General features: G+C 43.3%; 1 protein-coding gene across 1 annotated transcript in view; it reads right to left on the bottom strand.

Moving 5' to 3' along the window:
• The window catches only part of COL9A2 (collagen type IX alpha 2 chain), a 134,746-nt gene that overhangs the window by 51,972 nt on the left and 58,806 nt on the right, over positions 1–23,968 (bottom strand). The window contains exons 9-19 of the mRNA XM_078681105.1: positions 23,372–23,425; positions 21,722–21,769; positions 21,549–21,605; positions 19,185–19,238; positions 17,284–17,337; positions 16,170–16,223; positions 14,402–14,455; positions 13,626–13,679; positions 3,857–3,910; positions 3,179–3,232; positions 407–460 (exon numbers count right to left, since the gene is read on the bottom strand). Of these exons, the coding sequence (XP_078537231.1) occupies positions 407–460; positions 3,179–3,232; positions 3,857–3,910; positions 13,626–13,679; positions 14,402–14,455; positions 16,170–16,223; positions 17,284–17,337; positions 19,185–19,238; positions 21,549–21,605; positions 21,722–21,769; positions 23,372–23,425 (591 nt within the window). The remainder of the gene's footprint in view (positions 1–406; positions 461–3,178; positions 3,233–3,856; positions 3,911–13,625; positions 13,680–14,401; positions 14,456–16,169; positions 16,224–17,283; positions 17,338–19,184; positions 19,239–21,548; positions 21,606–21,721; positions 21,770–23,371; positions 23,426–23,968) is intronic.

Genomic DNA, 23,968 nt, shown 5'->3' with positions numbered 1-23,968 from the left:
GTTTTTGGACCACTCCCCAGTGAGGGACAGACGTCAGCCCCTCTGCAGGGGAAATGAGTGAATGTAGTTGCAGACGAGGCTACAGGTTGGGAAACATCACTTACAATGCAACTTTTACCACGCAATGCTTTTACATCGCAACTTTTACAACGCAAACCATTACAACGCATTGCGCTGGGGGGCGCTCTAGAATAGGGAATAGATTTAATTTACTATCCAACACCTTCCCTAGTGTCCACGGGGACTGGAGTTGGAATAGTAAATTAAACTATTCACTATCCAGCACCCCAAAGCGCTATGCGTTGTAAAGGCATGCGTTTTAAAACTTGCGATGTAAAAGCATGCGTGGTAAAAGCATGCGTTGTAATGTCATACATCCTACAGGTTATCACAATACGGTACTTACTGCCAGTCCTTGGTGGCCAGGTACTCCAGGGAAACCAAACTGTCCAGGACCACCCTAGGAAGAAAAAGAGAACATTAATTACAAACACTTGTTGGTGTTTCCTGCTTGGACAATAGTAGTGTGCATGTAGGAGGTGAGCACTTTGTAGACATAATTCCTGCTTTAGTTGAGTTTAGTTTAGTCTACAAGCTCTTAGTGCCCTACAGGGATTCCAGTGCTATCAAAAGTAGAAAAACCAAGGACAGAGAATTGGCCGGCACCGATCGGGGATAGAGGGTGTACAAAAAAGAAAAAACCACACCTGATTGCCCGTCTCTCCTCCATTGTCCTTCCTTTGTCTGTCCCGGCCAGAGCAGGAAGTACCAGACTCCCCATGGCCAATCACAATGCAGCGTTGTTATTGGTCTGAGCAACGTGGTTCAGCACTCAGACAGGCAGTGAGAGCCTGGGCATGTTTTCCACCCAGGCAATAATGCAGCCTGGGTGGAGAACATGCAAAGTGCGCATGAATGTTTGGCCAGCCTGACGGCCGGACAAACATTCAAACACACTTGGGAGTGGGCAAACCAATCCTCCCCATGCTCCTTTGTGAGCAGCCCAGCCCCACCCCGCCCACAAAGCTGCCGCAGCAGGAAAGCATAAAATGATAATAACATTGATTTATGATCATTTTATGTTTCCTTTATTTCACTGCTGCAAAGCAGTGGGGCAACACTCCTCCGCCTTAGCAGAGGAGCCACCACAATGAGAGTCTTTCATGACTAGACTAGATGACCCACTAACAAACAGCCACATCTTTAAAGATTTACTAAACTGTGGGAAGCTTCTGGTCTGATGGAGGACGGACGAAGATTCCAAACCTTTGGTGTTCAAACTCAGAAAGCCTTTTTGTCCGATTCTTGTCTTCCTGGACATTGGAACTTTCAGAAAATGAGCACAGGATGATGTCTGGATTCTTACATGCATATCTCACGAATTGAAACTGCATGAAAATGGGTCCTTGACGATAGACTGGTTATGACAAAGGCATAAATATCTAAACGAAGCCCATTTTGTCACAGGTAATCCCATGGAGGTTTATACTTAATGCTTTGATATAGGATCACTTTTTCAGTTGTGCACAGTTAACCATGGAGCAAGTGAGCACTATTTCACAACAGCTATCCATGGACTATGTGAAAACTTTGCAGGGATGTTTGCTTGTTGAACAACAGCTGTCCATTGAGTAAGTGAGAACTTTGCAGGGATGTTTGCTTGTTGCACAACAGCTATCCATGGAGTATGGGAGAACTTTGCAGGGATGTTTGCAGATTGGACAAGAGCTGCCCATAGAGTGGTGAGCACATGGCAGGGACGTTTGCTGATTGCATAACAGATACCCATGGAGTAGATGATCGCTTTGCAGGGATGTTTCCTTGAGTATGTAAGCACTTGGCAAGAATGTTTACTGGTTGGACAAGAGGTGCCCTTGGAGAACATGAGCACTTTGCAGGGATGTTTCTTTGTTGTATGAAAGTCGACCATGCAGGAGGTGAGCACTTTGCAGGGCTGCTGACTATTTGGACAAGAGGTACCTATGGAGGAAGTGGTACTATGCAGGGGTGTTTATTGCCTGGGCTGGAATTGTCCATGGAGGAGGTGAGCACTTTGCAGGGATGGTTGGTGATTGGATAAAAGCTGAACATGTAAGAGGTGAGCATTTTGCAGTAATACCGGCTGGTTGAACTAGAGTTGTCCTTGGAGGAGGTGTGAACATTTCAGGGGTGTTTATTGGATGGACAAGAGCTGCTCGTGGAGAAGCTGATCACTTTTCAAAGATCTTTCCTGGTTGGGCAAGGACTACCTATGTTGGAAGAGATGAGCAATGCACAGCGGTGCTTCCTACTTGATGAATGTTATTCATGGCGGATGCGGATGGTTTCCAGGGTGAACTCAAGATTGGATCAGCGTTGTACAAGAAAGAATTAAGATCTAGATCTTAGCAGGAGCATCAAACGGTTACAGGAACACTTCAAGGATCAATTGAGAGAGACACACCCTGGCTGTACCAGTGAGGCTGATGGAGGAAGAGGGAACTTTAAAGTGACGATTCTTGGATAATATAGTCTTGCACATGGCGAAGAGGCAGCTTTAAGAAGGCGCTCTCTGGCTGTAACACTGCTGCAAAGGGAGGACTCGGGCCATTCGCAGAGAGAATTCTTTGCTGCACCACTGATGCAAATGGAATAAGCTGGCACTTTAAGTAAGTGCACTATTGCACTTAGAGGATGTGGACAGGAGGCCAAGGGGGCTTCTTGTGGATACTGTTTTCCGAGGTGTGAAATGGCACTTAACGATAGTGGTTATGCTTACCGATGCTGCACATGGAGGGGAAGAGCACTTTGGTGGAATGTACCTTTTTGCTTATCGCTGCAAAGTGAGTATGTGTGCAGTGTGCAGTGATGATATCTGGCTGGGGCACTGTGGCTCAGGAAGGATATGAATACAGGGTATCACAGTTAATTTGACGAAACGTGCATAAGTTAACAGTTTTGCAATAAAGCTTCTGAGTTGATGATATTACACTTGGAAACAATTGGCGTATTGCAGAACAAACACCTATAAACACTGAGGACGTGGGAACATTGTCAATGTCTTAGTGATACATATTAAAGAGGTGAGCACCTGTCATATGTTTTCTGAATGGAGCAGTTTACCCCACAAAGAGCGGGAAGCTTTCCCGATATGCTGCATAGGGGATACTAGCTACCCCTGTAAGAGAGAGGCACTTACCTTGATGCCGGGGACCCCTGGGGTGCCGTCCTTGCCGTCGATGCCGGGGAGGCCCTGCGGAAGCAACGGAGGGGTCCATCAAAAACCTGTTATACACACAGTAGTGCAATGCATGCGTCTTCTTGTTTGTCCCACTATCTTACAAGCACATTTTTACACACTGATCTCACACGATATTAGCCATATATCCACTGACATACTCCGAACTCTCTCAGTTGCTCTAGCACGTGCTCTTTCACTCCTTGTCTCTCACTCCAGGAACCTGACTCACCTTTACCTAGTCAGTCACTCACTCACACCCTCAGTGACACACTCTCACTCTACAATCGACTCTATCACATATTCATCCTCAGACATGTGCCTGCGCTGGGAGTATCCCACAATCTCACACACACTCGACTTCACTCACATAATCCCACAAAAACTCAGGTAGTCTCGCTCACGCTCTGGCACTGTCACTCTGTCGCTCGTGTGTATTCCAGTCATTCTTAAGGACAACCTCTGTCACTCTACCACCCTCACGATCTTTTTACAGTGAAGGCCAAACCCATATTCCCTTTCCGTCACCCTGGATTCCTCCCTCCTTTCTTGGCAGTGTCAGATATGGCCTCCCTGACTCATCCCCGCGAGGGTCGTGGCATGCACCCTTCCCCAATAATGGACCGCTTCAGTACTCACATTATTCCCCTTGAGACCCATCGCTCCTTGTAGGCCTTGGCCGCCTCTCGACCCCTGAAAAAGAGAAATAACGACAATGGTTAATATATTGCCAACCTTAAAAGGATAGTAGTTACTTATCTTCAATTTTAGTTTTTCAACTAAAGCAGTTGAGGGTGAGCATGCTGTGGTTAGCCTGCCATCTAGTGGTTACATCAGAAAAGTTCATGTGGATTTCTCAATGGTTTCTGTAAGCATTGATTTTGTAACCTGTCCAATGGTTTGGCGCTGTGAATCAATCATATGAGCATGTTTTGCTGTTCATGCTGCAAAGCTGTTTAAAAGGTATTGAAAATGTGTATTTACAGCATGAAGCTATAATAGGTGCGCATGCAGAGCACCGATCACATCAGCAGGTAACATTCTCACTCAGGTGGTGAGCCTGAGACTTGAGCCAGGGTAAAATCATGAAAAAATCCGTCCACCTGTGGATGACGAAGTGAATATACGAGGGAAATCACAAGCGGCTGCTCGGCAAATGTCATGAGGAGTTACCTTCCCCACGAAAGATATGAAAGATACACAAGTGTAGTGTACCTCAGATGCAAATGGAACTTATTCTGTGCGTGCTCACAAGGGATCTCCATTCGTTTTACTATCCAGATCCCGAATCTAGTCTTGCAATGATCATTCCATTATTACAAATTGTAAACAATAGCTGTTTCCTTTTTCTGTAGTTTTTAGTTCAATCAATGTAATATATAAATCCTCTTCTTACCTCTAAGGTATATACACCTTCCTGTATTTGCTGTGGATAGCTGTAAAAGACTTGTGAGGACCATTTACGGCTTTGCAGATGGAGGGTGCACCAGCCAGAAAGAGGTAGATTCCCCGTCTGCCAAAGTTATGATTCACCTGGCCCATTTAGGAGTAGTTGAAATGCCAGGTTTCTGGCGGCAGAACCTTAACTTGCTGCAGCATCTGAAAACTTTGAATAACATCCCATCTTCCACAGGACCATCGGTAAAAGTACGTCAGAAGACTTGCCCTATTTAGGATGGTTCTAAAGATGTGTATTTTCCACTCAAGGACTGCCAGAAACCACTGGTGGTTCTGAATAAACAATAATAAAAATGACCATAATGCATCTGGAGTGCCCTCTGAGTATAAAAGGGCTCTCGGTCTTTTGTTTCCAGAAACAAACTTCTGGAAAAAAGGTTGTTTCTAGAAAACAGAATACTCAGCTGAGCGTCTACAACAAACATGGTGCCCGCTCTGCAAAGCTCACAGGGGCATATTTACAAGTTCTGGCGCATCTCTGCAAATCAGCAGGGATGCGCCAGAACAGATGCGTCACGCAATCCCCTCCTTGCGCCACCACAGATGCGCCACATTTACAATGCGGCGCACCATGGTGCAAGGAAAGGCAGATGCGTGACGCATCTTGTGGCGTACGGGCGGCGCATTGCTGGAGTTGCATAACAAGTGCGACGCAACTCCTGCAAGCCACAGGGGCCACCCATACTCAATGTGGTGCGTTATTCCTTACGCCTGCTTCAAGCAGGCGTAAGGATTTGACGCAGCAGCGTTGTAAAACTAACTCAGTGAAATCTTGTAGATTTCACTGCGTCAGTTTTACGGGGCTTTCCTGCGAGGGAACGCCCACCCTGCGACAGAACGCCCACAATGAAACCTGACGCAGGTTTCATGTGGCGCAGGGCTTTACAACGTGACGCATCTGCATAGATGCATCACGTTGTAAATAAGTCGCAACGTGGCGCATTGTGTACGCCGCCGCTGCATCACAAAAGTGACGTACCGGTGGCGTAAAAGTGTCGCAAGGGGCTTGTGAATCTGCCCTACAGTCTTTAATGCAACTGTTGCAACTGTGGCTGCAGTGAAAGCTCTAGAAGTACCTGCCATCATGAAATGTACTTTATTGCAGAGTTTATTCTTAATTTTCCCAAATTTATGAAACATTTGTTTAGTCTAACTTATCACATGAGGAACAGTGGTTGAATAACTTTCCAAAAGTGGGTCTGACGTAAGCTTTCACTGAAAAATCTGTCTCGTTCTCCTCCTCTTCCGTATAATCCTGGAATTTCTAAGCTACCATCTTTGTTGAGGAGTTCTTCGTGAACTGGTTATCAAATGACGATCTTTTTTGCATGGGGAACAAACCCAGTGTTCTCCTTAAACACTTTTCATCGTACTATCCATTTGTTTTTCATCTTCATAGAAATGTGACATGCCTTTCTAATCCTGTTCCTAGTTGGCATTCCACTTAATAATATGGGAAGGATGTGGATGTCTGGTCCAGGCCCAGGCAAAGGACAGTCTACTTCAGATTTTGAGTACTGCTAAGACTGAGCTTTTGTGTGTTGGAAAGTGTCTAGTGTTCTGTGGTTTGTACCAGCATTAAATCATTTATTTGGACTCCATCATGGTTTTAATGGCATATGTACATTCAGGCTCTCCTTCGATATAGAAATTGATGTGTCTTTCAACTTCTCGATAAAATTGGAGTCTTGCCTCTTTTAGAAGATATTTTTAGTATAGATTGAGAAGTAGAATGCCTCCAGATGTTAAGAGTTTGTTTTATGGTGGGAGTTTTTAGTGTTGATTCTTGGGTGGAAGAAAGCCTCCCACTCTTTGTCCAGCTGTTCTCTAAAATCTTATGCACAGTTTTGCTTTAACTGTAAGTGCACAGCTGCTCTCTCAATGGCCCTATTTGGATTACAGACATCTCAGGCAGCATGCTCACTTTTAGAATTTGTGAGTCACAGGATTCTAGATTCATTTGGTTTAAGCAACGCCCTTGAGTACATAGACTGCACTCCTTGTAAAGGACTCCTGGTCATGCCTCTATGGCCATGTTTCATTTAGATGTAGATCATGCTATTTGGCAGAGCCAACAAGATATGGTCGACAGACTGGTGGCCCCAGAACTTGGTCCTGGTGGTGAAAAATCTTGGAGTGAAAATAGACCAATCACTGTCCATGAAAGATCAAGTCACATGTGGCACCTGTTTGTCACAATGAGGCTCCTAAAAAAGCCTTCCCCTGGCTCACGGACACTACCAGACAAAACCCTAGTTCAAGCTCTCATAACTGGACGCCTGGACTGTGGGAACGCTTTACTGGTAGCAGTAAATTATACTTTGTTGACCAAGATGCAAGTAGTGTAGAACACAACCGCACGGCTGATCTGCAATCTTCCGACACGGTCATCTTCGATTCCTATCTTAAGAAAACTTCATTGGTTGCCTGTTAGAAAGCGGGCCCTTTTTTTAAACTCCGCTGTCTGACACATGAGGCACTTCACAAGGCCCGCCCAGTCTATCTGGTCTCACATCTCAATCACCATCTGCCTCCCAGATGGCTAAGGTTCTCAAATGGCGGGCTTCTGCTGACCCCCCACATAAGTACTTGAATATTCGGGGGCAGATCCTTTTCTTATACGGCCCCATACTACTGGAATAAATCCATCTTCACCTTTGTACCTGGCCAGATTTTAAAAACTTTAAGACGATACTAAATGTAAATGTGTTTGTATTTATATAGCGCACTTCTACCCAGAGGTCTCGTAGCGCTGTATTCATACCGCTGTGGAACCCATCCTGGCTTTCCTGTGAAATGTCCATTCCTGGGCACCCCCAAGGTGAAGCCAGGAATCCAAGTGCTGCTGGGGCCGTTGTGGAGATTAAGCAAGCTATTGCCCAGAGTCACAGAGTGGGACCCATGATTAGACGAGGCACCGAGGCGAGAATGATCAGGTCCGGGGAAATTGAGTCCAAGAGCCGCAGAGGTGGGAATTGAACCCTGGTCCCGGGCCAGACCTCTGCATCAGGGTCTGCCGCTCTAACCATTGAGCCATGCTTCTCCACTGCTGGCTGTTTTAGAATGTCGTTGCTTGCCACGATCAGCACATTGCTACATTGCTGAGATACTCCGAGAGTGAGTCATGCACTATATCAAGATACAGAAATAATAATAATAAATACATTAATTAAATTAGTGAACCCCCACGTTTTTTATCGCACTTAAAGCCCTGCAGAGATACACCAAGGCTTACGCTTACTTTCCTCTTACTGAAAGGTGAAACTCAGGGCCAGCCTTTGCCATAGGCATGAGGGCCCAGGCTCAGGGCGCCAATATTCCAAGGGGCACAGCAGGGAGCTGCCTGGCATAATTGTATGCAAACAGTAGCTCGTCCATCCCACTTGGTCTCAGTCCGCTCCTGTTAAAAACCTTGTAATCAGTCTTTCATGTACCTCAGCATAATTGTTGGTACCCCATCAACCCCCTGCCCTCCTCCCATCTTCCTCACACCTGCAGCCATCACACCTCAATGACCCTCGCCCCACAATAAACACAAAATGTTCATTCCGCCCAGTGCGCTGTCCTGGTCAATCTGGATTAGGGCCGGCTCTGAAACGCATGTTATTCCCCTACTGTGCCACATACACATTTTTGCTTAAAATCTTCAGTCTTTCTGAAGGGACAAGTGAAATGTGCTATTTTATATTTCACCCGCAAGCCAGTGGCAGGCTTAGAGGCTGGGACTCCAATTGCACTAATGACGGGGGTCAAAGGTTATGGATTATACATTGCCCAAAAAGGCAAATTACTTGAATGTAGCAGCTACATCAAAAGACAGGTATCCAATTAGAGATAAAAAGGCACCACCTCAGCGGGTCGCAGTGGCCGGGGCCAGCATGGCTGGAGTCCTGATGTGCACAGGCTGACTTGCATCACTGGAATATGACTGCTGTGAAATGCCAAGGTGCAAATGAGGCATGTGTGAGGAAGGCGAAGAGGAAAAGCATTCTACTGGGAAATAATTGCATTTCTTAAAGTGGCAATACCACCTGAAGGTCACACCAGAAAATCTCTCTTTGCACTTGTCTCTATTTCCAATGATGATTGGTTGAGTGACCAGGTACATGTCCGTTTTCACAAATCATGGTTGTGCATTAACAATGGGGCTCATTAACTGGCTATGTGATTGTGGGGCATATTACCAAGGAATAGCGATATCTATGGCAAAATGGGCTTAGCGCATTTTTTTTATCGCTGCCTATCGCTGGATATGTTAGCGGAGAAAACATGCTATTAGCAACGTTTTTCTCCATTGTGCTAAAATATCCAGCGATAGCGGCGAAATGCATGAATATCGCTGAGAATACAGCGATATTCACGCATTAGTGCCGAAATGCTCTTAGCCATGTTATCCACCTCCCATTGGATAACATGGCTAAGAACTGTTCTGGGCAGGTGTTAGTATTTGGAGATATTCGCGCATAGCGCGAATATTTCAATCGCTACGCCTGCCTTGCTAATAGGCGATAGCGACGTTAGCGACTGCTTTCAGTCGCTAACTGGTTGGGTACGCCCACTTTGCATGTCATTAGCGATAAACATCGCTGACATGCAAAGCGGGCCCCAAACCGCTCGCTATCGCCTAAAAGCTGTCGCTAACATCAGTTAGCAACAGCTTGCTAATAGGGCAATAGAATTATCGCCGCTTAGCTTGATAATATGCCCCTCTGTTTCTCTGGAAATCATGCTCTAGTTCCCTCAATTCTCGGTGTCTCGCTATCAAATGTTGGCCCCAGAATTTGCTTTGGCGATTGCCTTACGATAGCTCTATTGCTGCTTTAACAGAATGTGTGTGTTAATGTTTTCTCTCGCTGCCTGTGTGTATATATGTTTCTTCTATAGGGTGCCTGGAAAACGCCAACGAAAGGTACTTTTTTCAGGTTTCTTGAACAGTTGACAATATATGTAAATCATATCTCATTTGGCTCTGAAATGTGATCTCCTCGTCTCTATTGGATTGATACCTGCTTTGCTGCTAGGTCTTTTTTCTCCTTCATTTATCACAGCTTGTGTATGATGTCTATTCTTTTTTACCAGTCTGTTTTTCATATCTCCGTTATATGAAGTACTCTGTGCTAATATCATTCTGATTGCTCTTTACTGAGGTTTTAGGAATAGCTTGTCAGTATCAACAGAATCACACCAAATTAGCTTCTTTGACCTCAAGGCAAAATGAAGCACTGTAGAAGAGTCTCAAAATAATTCGAAATGAGGGATTCACAGAAATCTGATGCTGGGACAAGGGGCATCACTAGAGACAGCCCATTTCTGGACCTTGTTGTTTAAAACTTTTATTAACTCATGCAACTGCTTCTTGGCTCGGTAAAAATATTCTAATCAAGTTTATTTTCATAAAGAAGTTTATTCCTTGCAAGATTACTGATCTAAAACAAAGGCCATTGCCGTGGGGTTTCGGATTAGAGTCACTATTGAAGTCAGAGCTATATGAGGAATAGGCAAACTATCTGCACAGAAGAGATTTTAAAGAGCTTGGACAGAAGCGGACGTTTGAACCAATGAAAGGAATTTGAATTCCTAAAATTATTAACCCCTTGACCGCGGCGAAAATTCCGCCGCGGTGGGGGTGATTTACGGCGTGGGCGTGGTTCGGACGGCCCCCCGGCCGTCCTCCGCACACGCCCACCGTGACGTCGGACGGCCGCCGGCCGTCCGACGCATGGAAGGGGTTAAACTATCCTGACATTTTTAACATGTGTGTTTATTCCACTACTTCTCATTTAAACAGTAATTCTTTAATTTTTTTCTCAAAATTTATGGTTATCTCCAGTGGGCAATCCTCCACTAAGGCGGAGGAGCGTCACCTCACTGCTCGTTGAGTGATGCAAAATAAAAATGATAATAGCAAGAAGTTATTATCATTTTTCTTTTTTAGCGGGACTCCGACTCCCGCCAGGTCGGGCGGGGTGGGGACTGGACTCCCCCATGTCAGATGAAGCAGGAGTGGTTTACACCTCCTCCCTAATTGTGCATGACGACTTAGTCGGCCCTCCTGGGCCCTCCAAACATTCATGCGCACTTGGCATGTTCTCCTGTAAAGTCATGATTGGCTGGTAGAGTCCGGGAGACTGGGTGCTTCTGGAGCTCTGCGAGGACTAGGGGAGAGGCATCAAGGTGGTGAAGAAGGTAAGTTTTTTTTTAATATATATATTATGCCTCCCTCCTCCCCATCCCTGTACAGAGGCAGCCGCCACTGGCCATATCAAAGTAAATATTTGTTTATTTAACAGTAAGGCTTGTATAAAGGTTATTAGGGTGGTATAGTGTCCCTGGGTTAATATATGACCACCTCAGGAGTACAATTTTCAGACCTGAAAAAGCCAAAGTCCTGGGCAGAAATCATATGCATATCACAGGAAACAAATCTTCACACAACTGTGGTGGAGAAGATCTAATCATAATTACAATGGTTTGCATAACTCCAGGTTTGAGATGGCACAGTCTAAATGTCATAGGGTTACATATGTTATACCCATGGTTGCTCACAAAATGAAACCAGGTCATTTAGTCCAAAAGGAGCTTTCAGATTTCTGCTAAACGTGCTGGAAATGTGGCCAATTTAACCCATTCTGAGTGGGCTCAGTAACCCTCAGTAACCCATCAAGCAGTGTGTAGGATACTATTGGTGGTATAACCAAGGATCTTCTTGCTGTGTCTTTTTTCTATTAAAAGAAGAGGGACAGAAGGCTTAGATTTCCTGCCTTGACACTGTAGCCACCATGTGAATGTGGGCGCAGAAATTTCTTTCTAACAGTGATCTTGCCAGAGGGCAATCAGGGGAGGGAGAAGGGGAGGGACTAGTTTGAAGGTTATTTGGAATGAATTTCTGAACCAGGTGGATTCTGGGACTGGTGTGATGCCTCAGTATAGGAGTGAGAATTGGGGGTGGGAGGTGAAATAGATTTAGATTGTAAAGGCTAATGTGTAGGCTCATTCCCCCTTCATTGTCTTTTAAACAAGCTTTTTGGTGTCCACTGTGTTGATTGATGGTTGGTGGTTTGAGCAATGGCCCATTCTGGCCATTCCAGTATGGTAATAGAATACACAGAGTGGTACTATTCATATGCAGTGGATTGACTGTGGGTTCTTTCGTGGTTGGGTCGATTACTATTGTCCTGTCTTGACCAAGAGAACTTGAGTTATTTTGCTTATTGTGTAATTACATGTACTCTTCTTTTTGTTATGTTCTTTTCATTGTATTACAGCAAGAACAATTAACACTGAAATACTTGATTCATTACTAATATGAAACACTATTATTATGTTATTGTTTTATTTATCTTTATAATATCAGGCACCACATTTACATATATAATTTAATTATTCTATTTTGTATGTATGTGTGTTTATGTATGTATGTACATGGCATTTTTTTTGCGCAAACCTTAGACAAAAGGCAGCTGAGACCTATACATGGTCAACAACACACACAGAATCAATGAGTAAAAGTACAGGAAGTTTGGTTATGGCCAGTTTATGCACTGTGATGTACTGCTCTATTAGGAGGTGACTGTTTCCTAAATTAGTGCAGTGCTGGGGCAGTCTGATGGACACCGGATGGTGTTCCAGATCCAGGGTGAATAGGTTATGAGTGATATATATACACTGTAACAAGTGGGAGTTTGTAAAATCCCTATAAATGGGTGAACTTTATTTACTTATTACATTTCAGAGTGCTCCTGTACTAAGAAAATTACTACACTATTCACTTCTGGCTTATTACGAGTAGTGATATCACTGCTCTTGCTGCTCTGCCACTGCCGTTACAAGGACTACCTTATTTCCCCATTTGTTCCCTCGCGATCAGGAGGAGGGATCCCTGTACAATCTTCAGGGAATGGGTAGGCCATCAAAAGCATGGTTGGTTTATAGATACTTCTCTCACAACTGAAAGGTAGAAGTGCCTCCTGCAGGGTCTGGCTGCCTCAGTCCTTCTCGGATCCAAAAACTTGTGCTGATGATGGGTTGGCACATTCAGCCTACAGTAGCCTCATCTCAGAGTTGGAAGACAGACCTGCACGACACAACTTGAACTGTTTGATTATCACAATCCCCTGTATACTATTACATTGGATAATGTACCTCAATGGAGCATACACAAGTACATTGCAAATTATCTCGAAGATTTTGGCCCTTATAAAGACACACAGAGGCAGATTTCCTAATATGCGGTGCAACTCAACACAGCAAGACAACTTGCTGCACTACAGCAAATGGAGAGGGCAGGAATGCGCCAGTGCCCTTGTGTCTGATAAGCACCAACGCAGGCACACTTGCACCATGATTCAAGGGTGTCTGTGTTACAGCCAGCATTGTTTTTGCACAGGAAGATCAACCTTCTTGTGCAAAACCAGTTCTATAAGGCTTTTTCTTCTTTCTAGTGTTCTGCAGAGAAAGAGGAAAAGACAACGATAAATAAGCATATTTCTCCTCGTTACACCTCCCGTGGGAAGGTGTACATTTTGACGCATCTTCAGGCTTACTGGTGTTATTAAAAATCTAGGAATGCTCCAAAAACCATAGGTAGATGCATGGGACCCCCACGCTCACTGAAAACCTTCCTAGGACAGATTGACACAAGGCAATGGCTTGTGCTGCCTTGCATAATGCTATGTCTCAGTGTCACATAGTAAATCTCACTTAAAAGCTTGCATCACCTTGCATGAGACAAGGGCAACGCAAGCCCTTGATATATTGGGCCCGCAGTGTTCTGCCTCATGGCTCTATATATCATGGAGCTCCTTGGAGACTTGTAATATCCTTATAATCTGCAGTGAAGGTCTAAATCTGTTAAATTTAGGTGCACCGCGAACTCTAAAATAGCTGTAAAGAGGTGATTAAAAACAAAGCGTGTCTGGCTTCAGAAAATGTAAGACAACAGGTTACTTACGGTGTCTCCTTTCTCACCAGCATCACCTGGAGGTCCCTGCGGTCCTTCTTTACCCTGCATGGAAAACAGGACAGGAATTAGGGAGTGGGTTTTGCCCAAGCACTCTGGTGAACATTGCTAACCCCCAAATACTCACATATTGGAACAGGAAATGGGGAACCAGGCAAGAAAGGAATAAGTTCTATAAATATCAAAATATTGGATCTAAACAAGTTGTGTGACAGAGAGGCATGAGGTAAAGTGGAATTGGGGGAGAACATGAAGCCTGCGTGCACAGGCAACGTTTACAGATATGGGTTTGACCATGGGAGAAACGGTGTAGTGTAGGAAATCGTTGTGGTTACAGGATGGATGTAACAGAAGAGACAGACAAGGAATATGGGAGTGATGGGTGCAGGGCGCATGTGAGAAATATGTACATTGAGAGTAAAGGAAAGAACAGATGGGTATAAGAGACATGTTTGGGGGTGTAGAAGACAGATGAGAGATAAAGGGAGCTGGAATGGCTATTGATGACAGGTGGTTGTAGAAGACAGCTGTGGAACTGGATACTAATGAACAGTGTGGTAGAGAGGTGAGACCACAGATGTGGTGAGATGAGAAGTGTTGACGTAGACACCGCAAGGATATGTAAGGTATATGAGAGAAAAGTGCTTCAGTAGACAGATGAGTGCTATCATTCTTTGGTGAATATATAGGAAATAAGCTATTGTATATTGCTAAGGAAAGGATAGATGAGATATAGAAGTTACAAAAGAATAATATGGTGAACTTACAGGTTTTCCGGCTGCTCCAATTGATCCGATCATTCCTTTATATCCAGTGGGACCCTAGGCACGAACAAACCAAGCATTGTAAGAGGAGGACAAGCAACACTATTGACCTTTGACACTAGGTTTCACAAACTGCACTACCCCATATTAACCTCCTCATACCGCTCTTGCACTCAGATGAAATACTGTGAGAACAAGTACGTTGTTGGTTGTAAAGGCCCCGAAGCAAGTAAGGAAAGGTAGACCAGTGGTTGTGGATTCCAAGAAAGTAATACTTCAAGTCTGGGGCCCAGTCACACTGCACTATTGACCTAAGGAGAGCCACACCTTTGCATAGGAAGACAAACACAGTCAAATTCCATGCCAGAAGCCTAAATGACTGCAAGTCAGACTCCAGTGTCTAGAGCGAGCCACCGCTCCACAGAGGGAACTGGGGAGAGAAGAAGAAAAGTGATAAAACGACCACCTCAAACAAAGTGAATACAACTATAAGTTACTTGGCCCTTGGCAGCTACATAGAGATAATGAGTCAGCAGAGGAATTCTAGTAAAATCAATCTCTATTACAGAGATATGTTTAGAAAGGGCTGCTGGAAAGAGTGGTCAAGCTCAGTGCATTAATGTTGTATTGTCAAGAAAAAGGCTTAGTTTTAGGTGAAAAGCTTTTAGAGTGTGCTAGTCTCTTTGGGCCACCCACACTATGGGGAGATTCTGTATGGCACCCTCTTTTGCTGAGAAACGTTATTTTGTGCAATAATTTACCATGCAGTAAATGCAGATACCTCAGGGTGCAGTATTTATCAGGTGTGATATTACTTCCCCATTCCTTTTTCTATATCTGGGAGTGCAGATAATGCATTCTACAATGTAATTTTCCCCATTCTGAGCTGCGAAACGCTCTCTGTGGTTTTTTTCCAGCACCAATTCTACCAGGTTGTACCTTATGAAACGTGTGTGCAGAACAATTGTGGTATTTTCTCACTACTACAAATCCTGGTTCAGAGGCAAACTCCAACTTGCAACCAAATCAGGATTACCAGCTATGTGATAATGAGCCCAAGGTCAGTGGCATTGTGGCAAAGTACATTTAGAGCAAAATAAAAACAAAAAAGGAGAGGTGGGTGGAGCATTGGAAGGTTTTATTCTCCTTAAGTAGAAAGAGAGAAGGGACAACTAAAATGCATCTATTTTGTAAAAATAACCTGATATGTGGCATTTTAAAATATCCCAGAGGGTATTTGCTTGCTCCTAGCTTTATTCAAATTAAGGTTGAGTTGGACCCAGGGGTAGATTCTTTTAAGGAACTAGCTAACGGGGAGCATGGGATGAGTGATCCACAAAGGGCAGGAGGTTAACATTGTTTTCCTTCCTGTTGCCAAAAACATTGAAACAAGACCTGTCTATTTTTCCAACAAGTAGCGAGACTGCTTTGTGAGGGGATAGTGGACAAAATGGATGCCTATTGTGATGGTGTCCCAACCTGCCAGAAGAGCACAGAGAGCGAAAAGTAAAAGAGGCCTTCTCCAAGCCGAAATCAAAAAATGCCAGATTTAATCCAGAATCGAAGCCAGCTGAGTAAACTGGTCCCGCAGTTATTTCTGCAGCCTGGGGAGAGGGGCGGTGGAGGGCCGGGACTCAAGATGTTTAAAATAAGCACCACAAGCGACCTCCAACGTGTCCTGCAATTAAAGTACCTTGGTCCAGGGTAGAAAACGAGATTAAAGGAGACATGCTCCTGCTGAGAGATTACATAATACTGTTGGTGCACTTACCGTCTCCCCCTTGGGTCCAGACGGCCCAGGATAGCCTCGGACGCCCTGTGGACCCTAGCAAACAAAAACATGTTCTGGGTCAATTTCAAATATTAGGACACACCTAGCCTTCACATGTTATCAATATTATATGAAGCAACATCATGTACAGAAAAATGACCATGCTTAAGTATTTCTATCCTTCAATTTCACTCCAACACTGCTTAGAATAAAAACACTGCTTGGCATCCCTGGGCATTTTCAGTACTACCTCACTGCATCACTGCACGGACTAAAACATACCAAAGCAGGCCTATCCTTCCATCTCACTGCATAGAATAAAGAGCACCTCTCGGGTTTATATCACCTCCACTACATCACTGAATCGAAAAAAGAGCATCCTCGGCTAATTCTATCCTTCTAGCTCTGTACAACTGCATGGAGGAAATACAAGCATTAGTAAAGCCATTTGGTATGGCGCGAATTTGTTTTGTGTGAATTTTGTAAACATATGATAAAAAAAATGAATAAATTGGCAAAAGGATAACACCAAGTGAATAAAGAAGTGAACCAGTGGCCCATGCACAGCAGCCCTGGCACTGACGTGAGCTCCTTTTCATGCAGATTATACAGGTTATCTGGCAAAATGCCATCACTTGCGGTGCAAGACATCCAATGGATGAAATGGGCGGACTCACTGCCCCGAGCTATAGGCTGTGATGTGCAAGAGTAAACTATGAGTGACATTTGAAGAGGCCAATAAATCAAGAGGGTTGACAAAAAGCCTGTGTATGTATTTATGTATGCATTTATGTATGTAGGTACTTTTGCTAAGATTTTTTGGGGGAAACCTTGAGCTGCTGCCTAAAGTTGTTTCTGGGTCAGATCTTAAAACATTCCCAGACATTTATGTCACTTTCACTGCATCACTGCATGGAATTAAGAACACATCAAAGCATGCCTATCCTTGGATCGTACCATAACCCTGCAGGAGCTAAATAGCATTACCAGGAATTCCGGTGTGCCTACCTCACTATACAACAGCAGAATGCACAGCGCGCGCACCAATGTTCGAATTTTTGGTTAGTAAAACACATAATAAATGTTATATATTAAATGTAAGTAAATACGTTACTCGAGGGCCTGGGATGCCTTGCTCGCCAGATATTCCAACATCTCCTTTCGGACCCTGAGCAGAAAACAGAAAGCACATATATTCATCAAATGGACTGCAGCAACTTGCAGCAGCCTCAAACAGTGAAGGAAAAGGGGCAGTTTAATATGGACTACCCCAGGGCCAGACAACTACAAGATTCCCAGACAACACTACAACAAGCAGAGGTGCGTATGTACTAGACCAGGCCGGCAACTTGAAACATTCAAGAGTATTAGAGAGAGCATAGATACGTATAACCCAGCCTAATTTATATAATTCCAAAACAAAATCACAGATGGAAGAGGTAACTTTACTTGGTCAGAATCAAGTAATATTGTGACCTAGGCCCACACGCATCAAGCTAAAAACTGCTTGCAAAGGGGTAGATTCTCAGACTCTGCCCCTTTGTGACCGGTATTTTTGCATTTGGGATGCATCATCCCAAATGCAAAAATCGCAATTTGAGAAATCGCAAAATTGCGATTACTTAAATTGCTATTGCATTTAAGGAATCTCAAATTGAGATTCCTTAAATGCAATGCATTAAAGTTAAAAAATTAGCGATTTCGCTAATAGGGGGCGCAAATTACCATGAAGTTGAACTTCATGGTAATTTGCAAAAACTTTGAAAAGTTCCATTTTTAGATGTACCCATATGCAGATTTCAGGGGTGCAACAGGATGTCCTTTTGACACCCTGGCACCCTTGAAATTGCATTCTCAATTTGCGATTCTCTAATTGAGAATCGCAAATTGAGATTGTCTTCCCATTCATTCCTAGGGGCCTATAGGCCCCTAGGAATGAATGGGGAGGTATTCCTTAATTGCGAGTCGCAATTAAGGAATTTTAAGAAATCGTTTTTTTTTAAGCGAGTTCTTCATGCATGGCATTTTGCTATTCCTTATTAGCGAATCCTTATTTTTCTCTAATAAGAAATCGCAAAATGGATGCTTGATGCATCTGGGGGCTAGTTTTGCAACACATTGATCTCTCAGAACAATAGTAACAACTTGCAGTAGCAAACATTCTTATTAATCCTGAACCCTAATTGTAATATGTGACAGCTCCCTTCTTAGAGTTAAAATCTGTAACTGATTCTTTCTTCAAGTGATAGTCTATATTCTGTATCTGATTTATTTTCAAAAATTGAATATGCAACTGATCACTTCGCAGATTTGGCATCTTGAGCAGATTCGTACTTTCGGTGACAATCAGCACATGATTTCCTTCTTTAAACCAGAATCTGTCATGATTGACTGATTCCATCTTCGGCCTGAAATCTGTAATCTGTACCTGACTTCCTCTCTGACCCGGGTTCAGTAATCTCTTGCTGGTTCCTTCTCAAACTCGGAATCAATAACCTGCAACTTTTCCCACCTGCAGCTTGTAATCTGTTGGCAATGAATTATCTGAGCTATGACATGTGATCTGTTTTTAATTCCTTTTTTCGAGAAAAGGGACCTGGCACAACACATTTCTCGTTCCTGAAGTCCTAGATGCGTGTTTGGAGACTGACATTGAACTTGTAGTGATAATACATCACTATTTGTATTACAGAGATGTTAGTGGCTATGGGGCTGATCATGGAATCACGACTCCTTAAACACTCTTTATTCACTATTGATGTGTTTGGAGACTGCCTCTCACACAAACGCTCTTTGTATTGGCCTGCCAGCCAGCCACAGACATCAATGGCAGATGTATGGGGTCAGGATTGTCATTGACGCATCTGTGTTAAGAACTACGGGGGAGATTTACAAGGCCCTTTCGCCACTTTTGCGTCATTTTTAACATGGGAAAAGTGACACAAAAGTGGCGCAAGCGGCTTGTAAATCTGTCCCTACGTCTTTCCAAAGACTCAATCCTCTTGATATACTCACCGTTGTTCCAATCTTTCCTGGCTCTCCAAGTATACCTGGATGTCCTTTATGACCCTGAGGGTAGAAAAAAATGTGAAAGTCATTCGAGTATTCCTCATTTTTACCTCATAAACTTAAAGCCATTATGAGCAGTCTCGTCCAGTAGAATAAGTCCTATGTGTCCACTTTGCTGTACAGGAAGTTGCAGTTTTCCTCTTAGTACATTCAAATAGCTACCTCTGTAGCAAACCAATGAGATCACAGTCTTCAAGAAACTTCCTTTTTTGATAGTTCCCATAAATATTTCACGATTCACTCCAGTTCAGCATTCCACTAGTTGTAAATGAATTTTGGCCCTCTCCAGTGTGATATTAAACTAATAAAGTTTAATATTGTCTTCCATTGTTTAGAACTTCTATTGTTATTCAATTTTACTCCATCGTACAATTCTATTTTACATAATTTAATATTAACCTACACCATTTTAATATTCCATTTTCACAGTTTAGTATTGCAATAATTCCAGCATGGCATTCCTCTTGCTGCAGTCTGATATTGCACTACTCCAGACTAACACTTCTCTCTTAGAGTTCAATATTGTTTTACTACCATTTTCCATTTCCATTTATCCAGTTAAATATCATATTGTCTTACTCCTGTGTAACATTCCTCTTTCACAGTTCAAAAGTATCCAACTTCAATTTAACATTAGAATTTCTCCTACAACAGTTTACTATTGCCTTTCTCTGGTATAAGTTTCTTCTTTTACAATTTAATATTGCTCTACTCTAGTTTAACATTCCTCGATCACAGTTTAATATTGAGAGGTTTTGGGCAATACATACATTACATATACACTGTTGACTCAGGACAACCTTACATATTCATCCACAGTAGTTGGACAAATATTTAAATATCAACAATAATGTAACATGAATGCACAGACTCCTTCCTCTTCATTAATTCCTTAATTGACAGTTCCTTAAAAAATCTTGCCGCCTGTAGCCAACGCATTTCGTCCTTACAGACTTCTTCAGGGCTTTGGTAAGTCTTTCTATTTCCAACTGCAAGAAAGTTCATCTATGATCACACACATCACATATTTCAGTGTTCATGCTCCCAGTTTCCATATTATGATGAGGAGCACTTCTGATTGTTTTTGTCCTTTATTAGGGATTACTGCCATCTAGGTCTTCAACTGTGAAACATCGTAATGGCCTCCACATCCAATGGTTTTCCTTGTTTTAATAAGGTCTGTGTATTTCTTCCGGTTTCAGTGTTATATCGGGCAGAGTCTTTCCAATTTATTGAGCATGGTACCTCCTAGCAAAACTCCAGCACCTCAAATTTTAACCAAGCTTGGTGATGAATTAGAAGGACCCCGCCCAATATAACTCATAGTGGGCAGTGTGGAGAGCGCAAGGTAAGTGGTTTTATTATTTTTTTATTTAATTTTACCTACCCCGTCGCCTGACTAATCACCCCACCCTGCTCTGCCCCCACACCTTCCTACTGCTCTTACCTGTGCCACCCGCGCCTGGTCCAGTATAACACTTTCCACTCTCATGTAACATTATTCTGCATCAATGAAGTGTTTTCCGACTCCGGTGTACCATTTTTATGAATCTATTTGGCATTCTCAAACTTGTGCCTCTTCAAGTTTCCTAGACAATTTGCCTTGGCAGCTTTTCCCTCCACGTACTCCAGAGCTTTGTCACAGCTCACCTACTTCCACTTCTATGCAAACACATTGCTAGCCCCTGCTCTTCCTCGAAACATTTGAAAAATTATCTTTCCCAAAAAGGCCTCAATAACCTCATTCTGCGACCTCCTCCTTGACTTGCAGTGTATAGTTCCACAATGGATACCTAAGACCTTTTCACTGAGAGCACTGTGGAATGCTGGGAGAATACAATGAATCCCCAATCCTATATCTGCCAAGTCAGTATGCTTTTGAGATTTTCATTTCATTTATTGTGGAAGTCAATTCTTTTTTAAATGCAAAATGGAAAAATGTAGATGGCCATAGACCTAAATTGGCTTCCAAATTTTCAGTCAGATTATTTCATAACTTTATCTTTCAGTACTCAGAAATAAATGAACTTTGGGTATTGGTTCAATTATTTGACATCAATGGAGTCTACAGAGTGGAGTTCTGATGCCGACATTTCAGCTTAACCAAATTGTGCTTCCGGTCAAATCACTCTATCTAGACTAACCTTGCTACTATGTGAATGTGTATATATAAATTCATTTTTACACTTGTGATACAAAGTATTTTCTCATAAATGCAGTGCCTGTGTGCTCATATTCAAGACACCTGCGTCTCAAGAAGTTAAATCATGGGATCCCATTAAAGAAACTTGTGGATGAAGTTGTTTTTACCTTGAGTCCCTGCAAGCCTTGTGGCCCTTTTTGTCCAGCGGGGCAGTTGGTCGGACACTGCAAGAGAGACACAAGAAAGAAGCTCAGATTGTAAAGGTCTCAAGAGCAATCAATGGGGCACCGAATTAGGACGAAAGATGCATGATTTGTAAATTGTAAGCAATCACAATTACCAAGAAGTCGGCACTGCCTTCAATTCCCTGGATGGTTCCCGGAGGACCCTACAACAAAAAGACATAAAGGAGGCAAATACGTAGTTTAGATCTTAGAATATACAGAATATAAAGAAAATGTCCATCTTCGCATAATGGAATATCCAGCTTAGCATTTCTCTCTGGTCTCTTAGCATTTCTCATTGTTGCCTCTGACAATTGTTTTATCCATGTGCTCTGGCTTCTGCAAAAGTTTCCCCGATTATGATTAAGGGGGAAACATCCTTTACAACGCAACTCTTACCACGCAGTACCTTTATGACGCAACTATTACAACGCATTGTGCTGGGGGGCGCTCTAGGATAGGGAATAGATTTAATTTACTATCCAACACCTTCGCTACTATCCACGGGGACTGGAGTTGGAATAGTAAATTAAACTATTCACTATCCAGCACCCCTAAGCACTATGCGTTGTAACAGCATGCGTTGTAAAAACTGCGTTGTAAAGGCATGCGTGCTAAAAGCATGCGTTGTAATGTCATACAACCTGATTAAGGGGCATGAGAAAGAGATCTTTTTATATGTTAACTTTCATGACAGAGAACATTAATTTATATTAACAATTAGGGTCTAATTACAAGTCTGGTGGTCCGTTTAGACCTATTGTTATTCAATTTTGATTGATGTTAGTTGGGCAATCGGACTGCTATTGCACCACCACAGACGCCAGGGAACCGCCGTTCCCAGGCGGTGGTACGCTGGTCAGGGCCTCAGTAATATGTGGGTGGTGCTGCTGAGGCACAGCCATGCATTTTACGAGTTTGAGGACCGCCAGGGGTGTCATGGAGGTCTTTCCTCCATTAAAAGGCTGGCGGTTCTGAAACAAAGGAGGTCCAACAGGACTCCCTGTTGCCCACATGCATAGGGATGCATGCAGGGGGCTTAACATGTGCCCCCCTATGTGCATGCACCCCAGTTCCTGCATGGCATGGGCTTTACAGCCCATTATGTCCAGGAACTTTTGGGTGTTCCCATTGTGGTGCCAATTTTCAGGGGCACCGCCATGGGACCATAAAAAAAAGCCTGCCATACACGAGGTTACTCATAATCTGGCAAGAGGTGGGCACATGGGTTTGGAGGTGCAGGGTCGGGCCACCACCGTGGCGGTCCGATACCCCTTTCTACTCTGAAAGATGGTTAAGAAGATAGAAATGGCTTTTTCATTCTCTAGAAAAGAATGAGAAAAGAGGATGCACTCTTTCAACTGCACAGCGGATTGTTGTAGGGGATATGGAAGATTTCCAAATAGATGAGCTCTTCTGATAGGCCCGTAGCGAGGAGCAGAGTCAATCACATATTAGACTTTCAATTAATATGTGAACAACACTGGCACTACCTAAGCAGTCTAACAGAAGCAGCAGACTCTTGGGAAATCTGACAGCTAGCTCTTCTCTTGCCTACCCGGAAGAAATCCCCACGGTTCTCATGGTTCATTACACCACTGGAGAATACGAATAGCTGAAAGAGTCTCCCTCTTCAAGCACAGTACAAGCCATCAGATGTCACGAGTTGTGGACGAGAGATAAAAGAGAAACTTTAAGACACTGTGGCTTAGGGCACCATCTTTTAACTGTTAAAACGTCTCAGAGGCTAGAATAAAACCACTCACTGGCTTTCCGGGGAGACCGGGTGGTCCTGCAGCACCAAGGGGCCCCCTAATACCCTGAAAGAAAAAGAGAATATCATAATTAATGAATACCTTTGACTCAAAAAATGTGAAAAGCAACCAGATTTTGTTTAAAAAAACACGATTTTGCATTGAAAATGATTGTGGTTCACAAGAATAAGATAATACTGCCCATTTACAGAGCAGAGCACAAACCAGTTCATTGCATGACACTTAAATTACAAGTGTTGTTAGCATCCAACAGGTGCTCATTTTATCATCCTAAGAAAGATGAAAGTCTAAGTCAGCACCAACAGGATATGAAGACCTGACCAACAAGTTACACATCTATAGAGTAGTTAAGCAGGCACTAAACTGACTGTGGTATCTCATTGGTTTAGTTTCAATGGCAGACACTATAGTGATTAACAGGTTAAGAAACAATGTCCCATTAACCACTACTTTTAAAGTTACTCCTCCTCACACCTGTTTGAGCCCCTCAGTTATAGACGCCATGTGGCTACTACTCTCTTGCCTTTTGGAACCCAGGACCTGCCTTTGTTAGCCCTCCCCCCCGGGTCATGATGGGAGTGGAAGGAA

Source organism: Lissotriton helveticus, chromosome 3_1, assembly GCF_964261635.1.
Source record: "Lissotriton helveticus chromosome 3_1, aLisHel1.1, whole genome shotgun sequence".
NCBI lineage: Eukaryota > Metazoa > Chordata > Amphibia > Caudata > Salamandridae > Lissotriton > Lissotriton helveticus.
The sequence above is the reverse complement of the archived record's forward strand: the minus strand, read 5'-3'. Positions and strand labels throughout refer to the sequence as shown.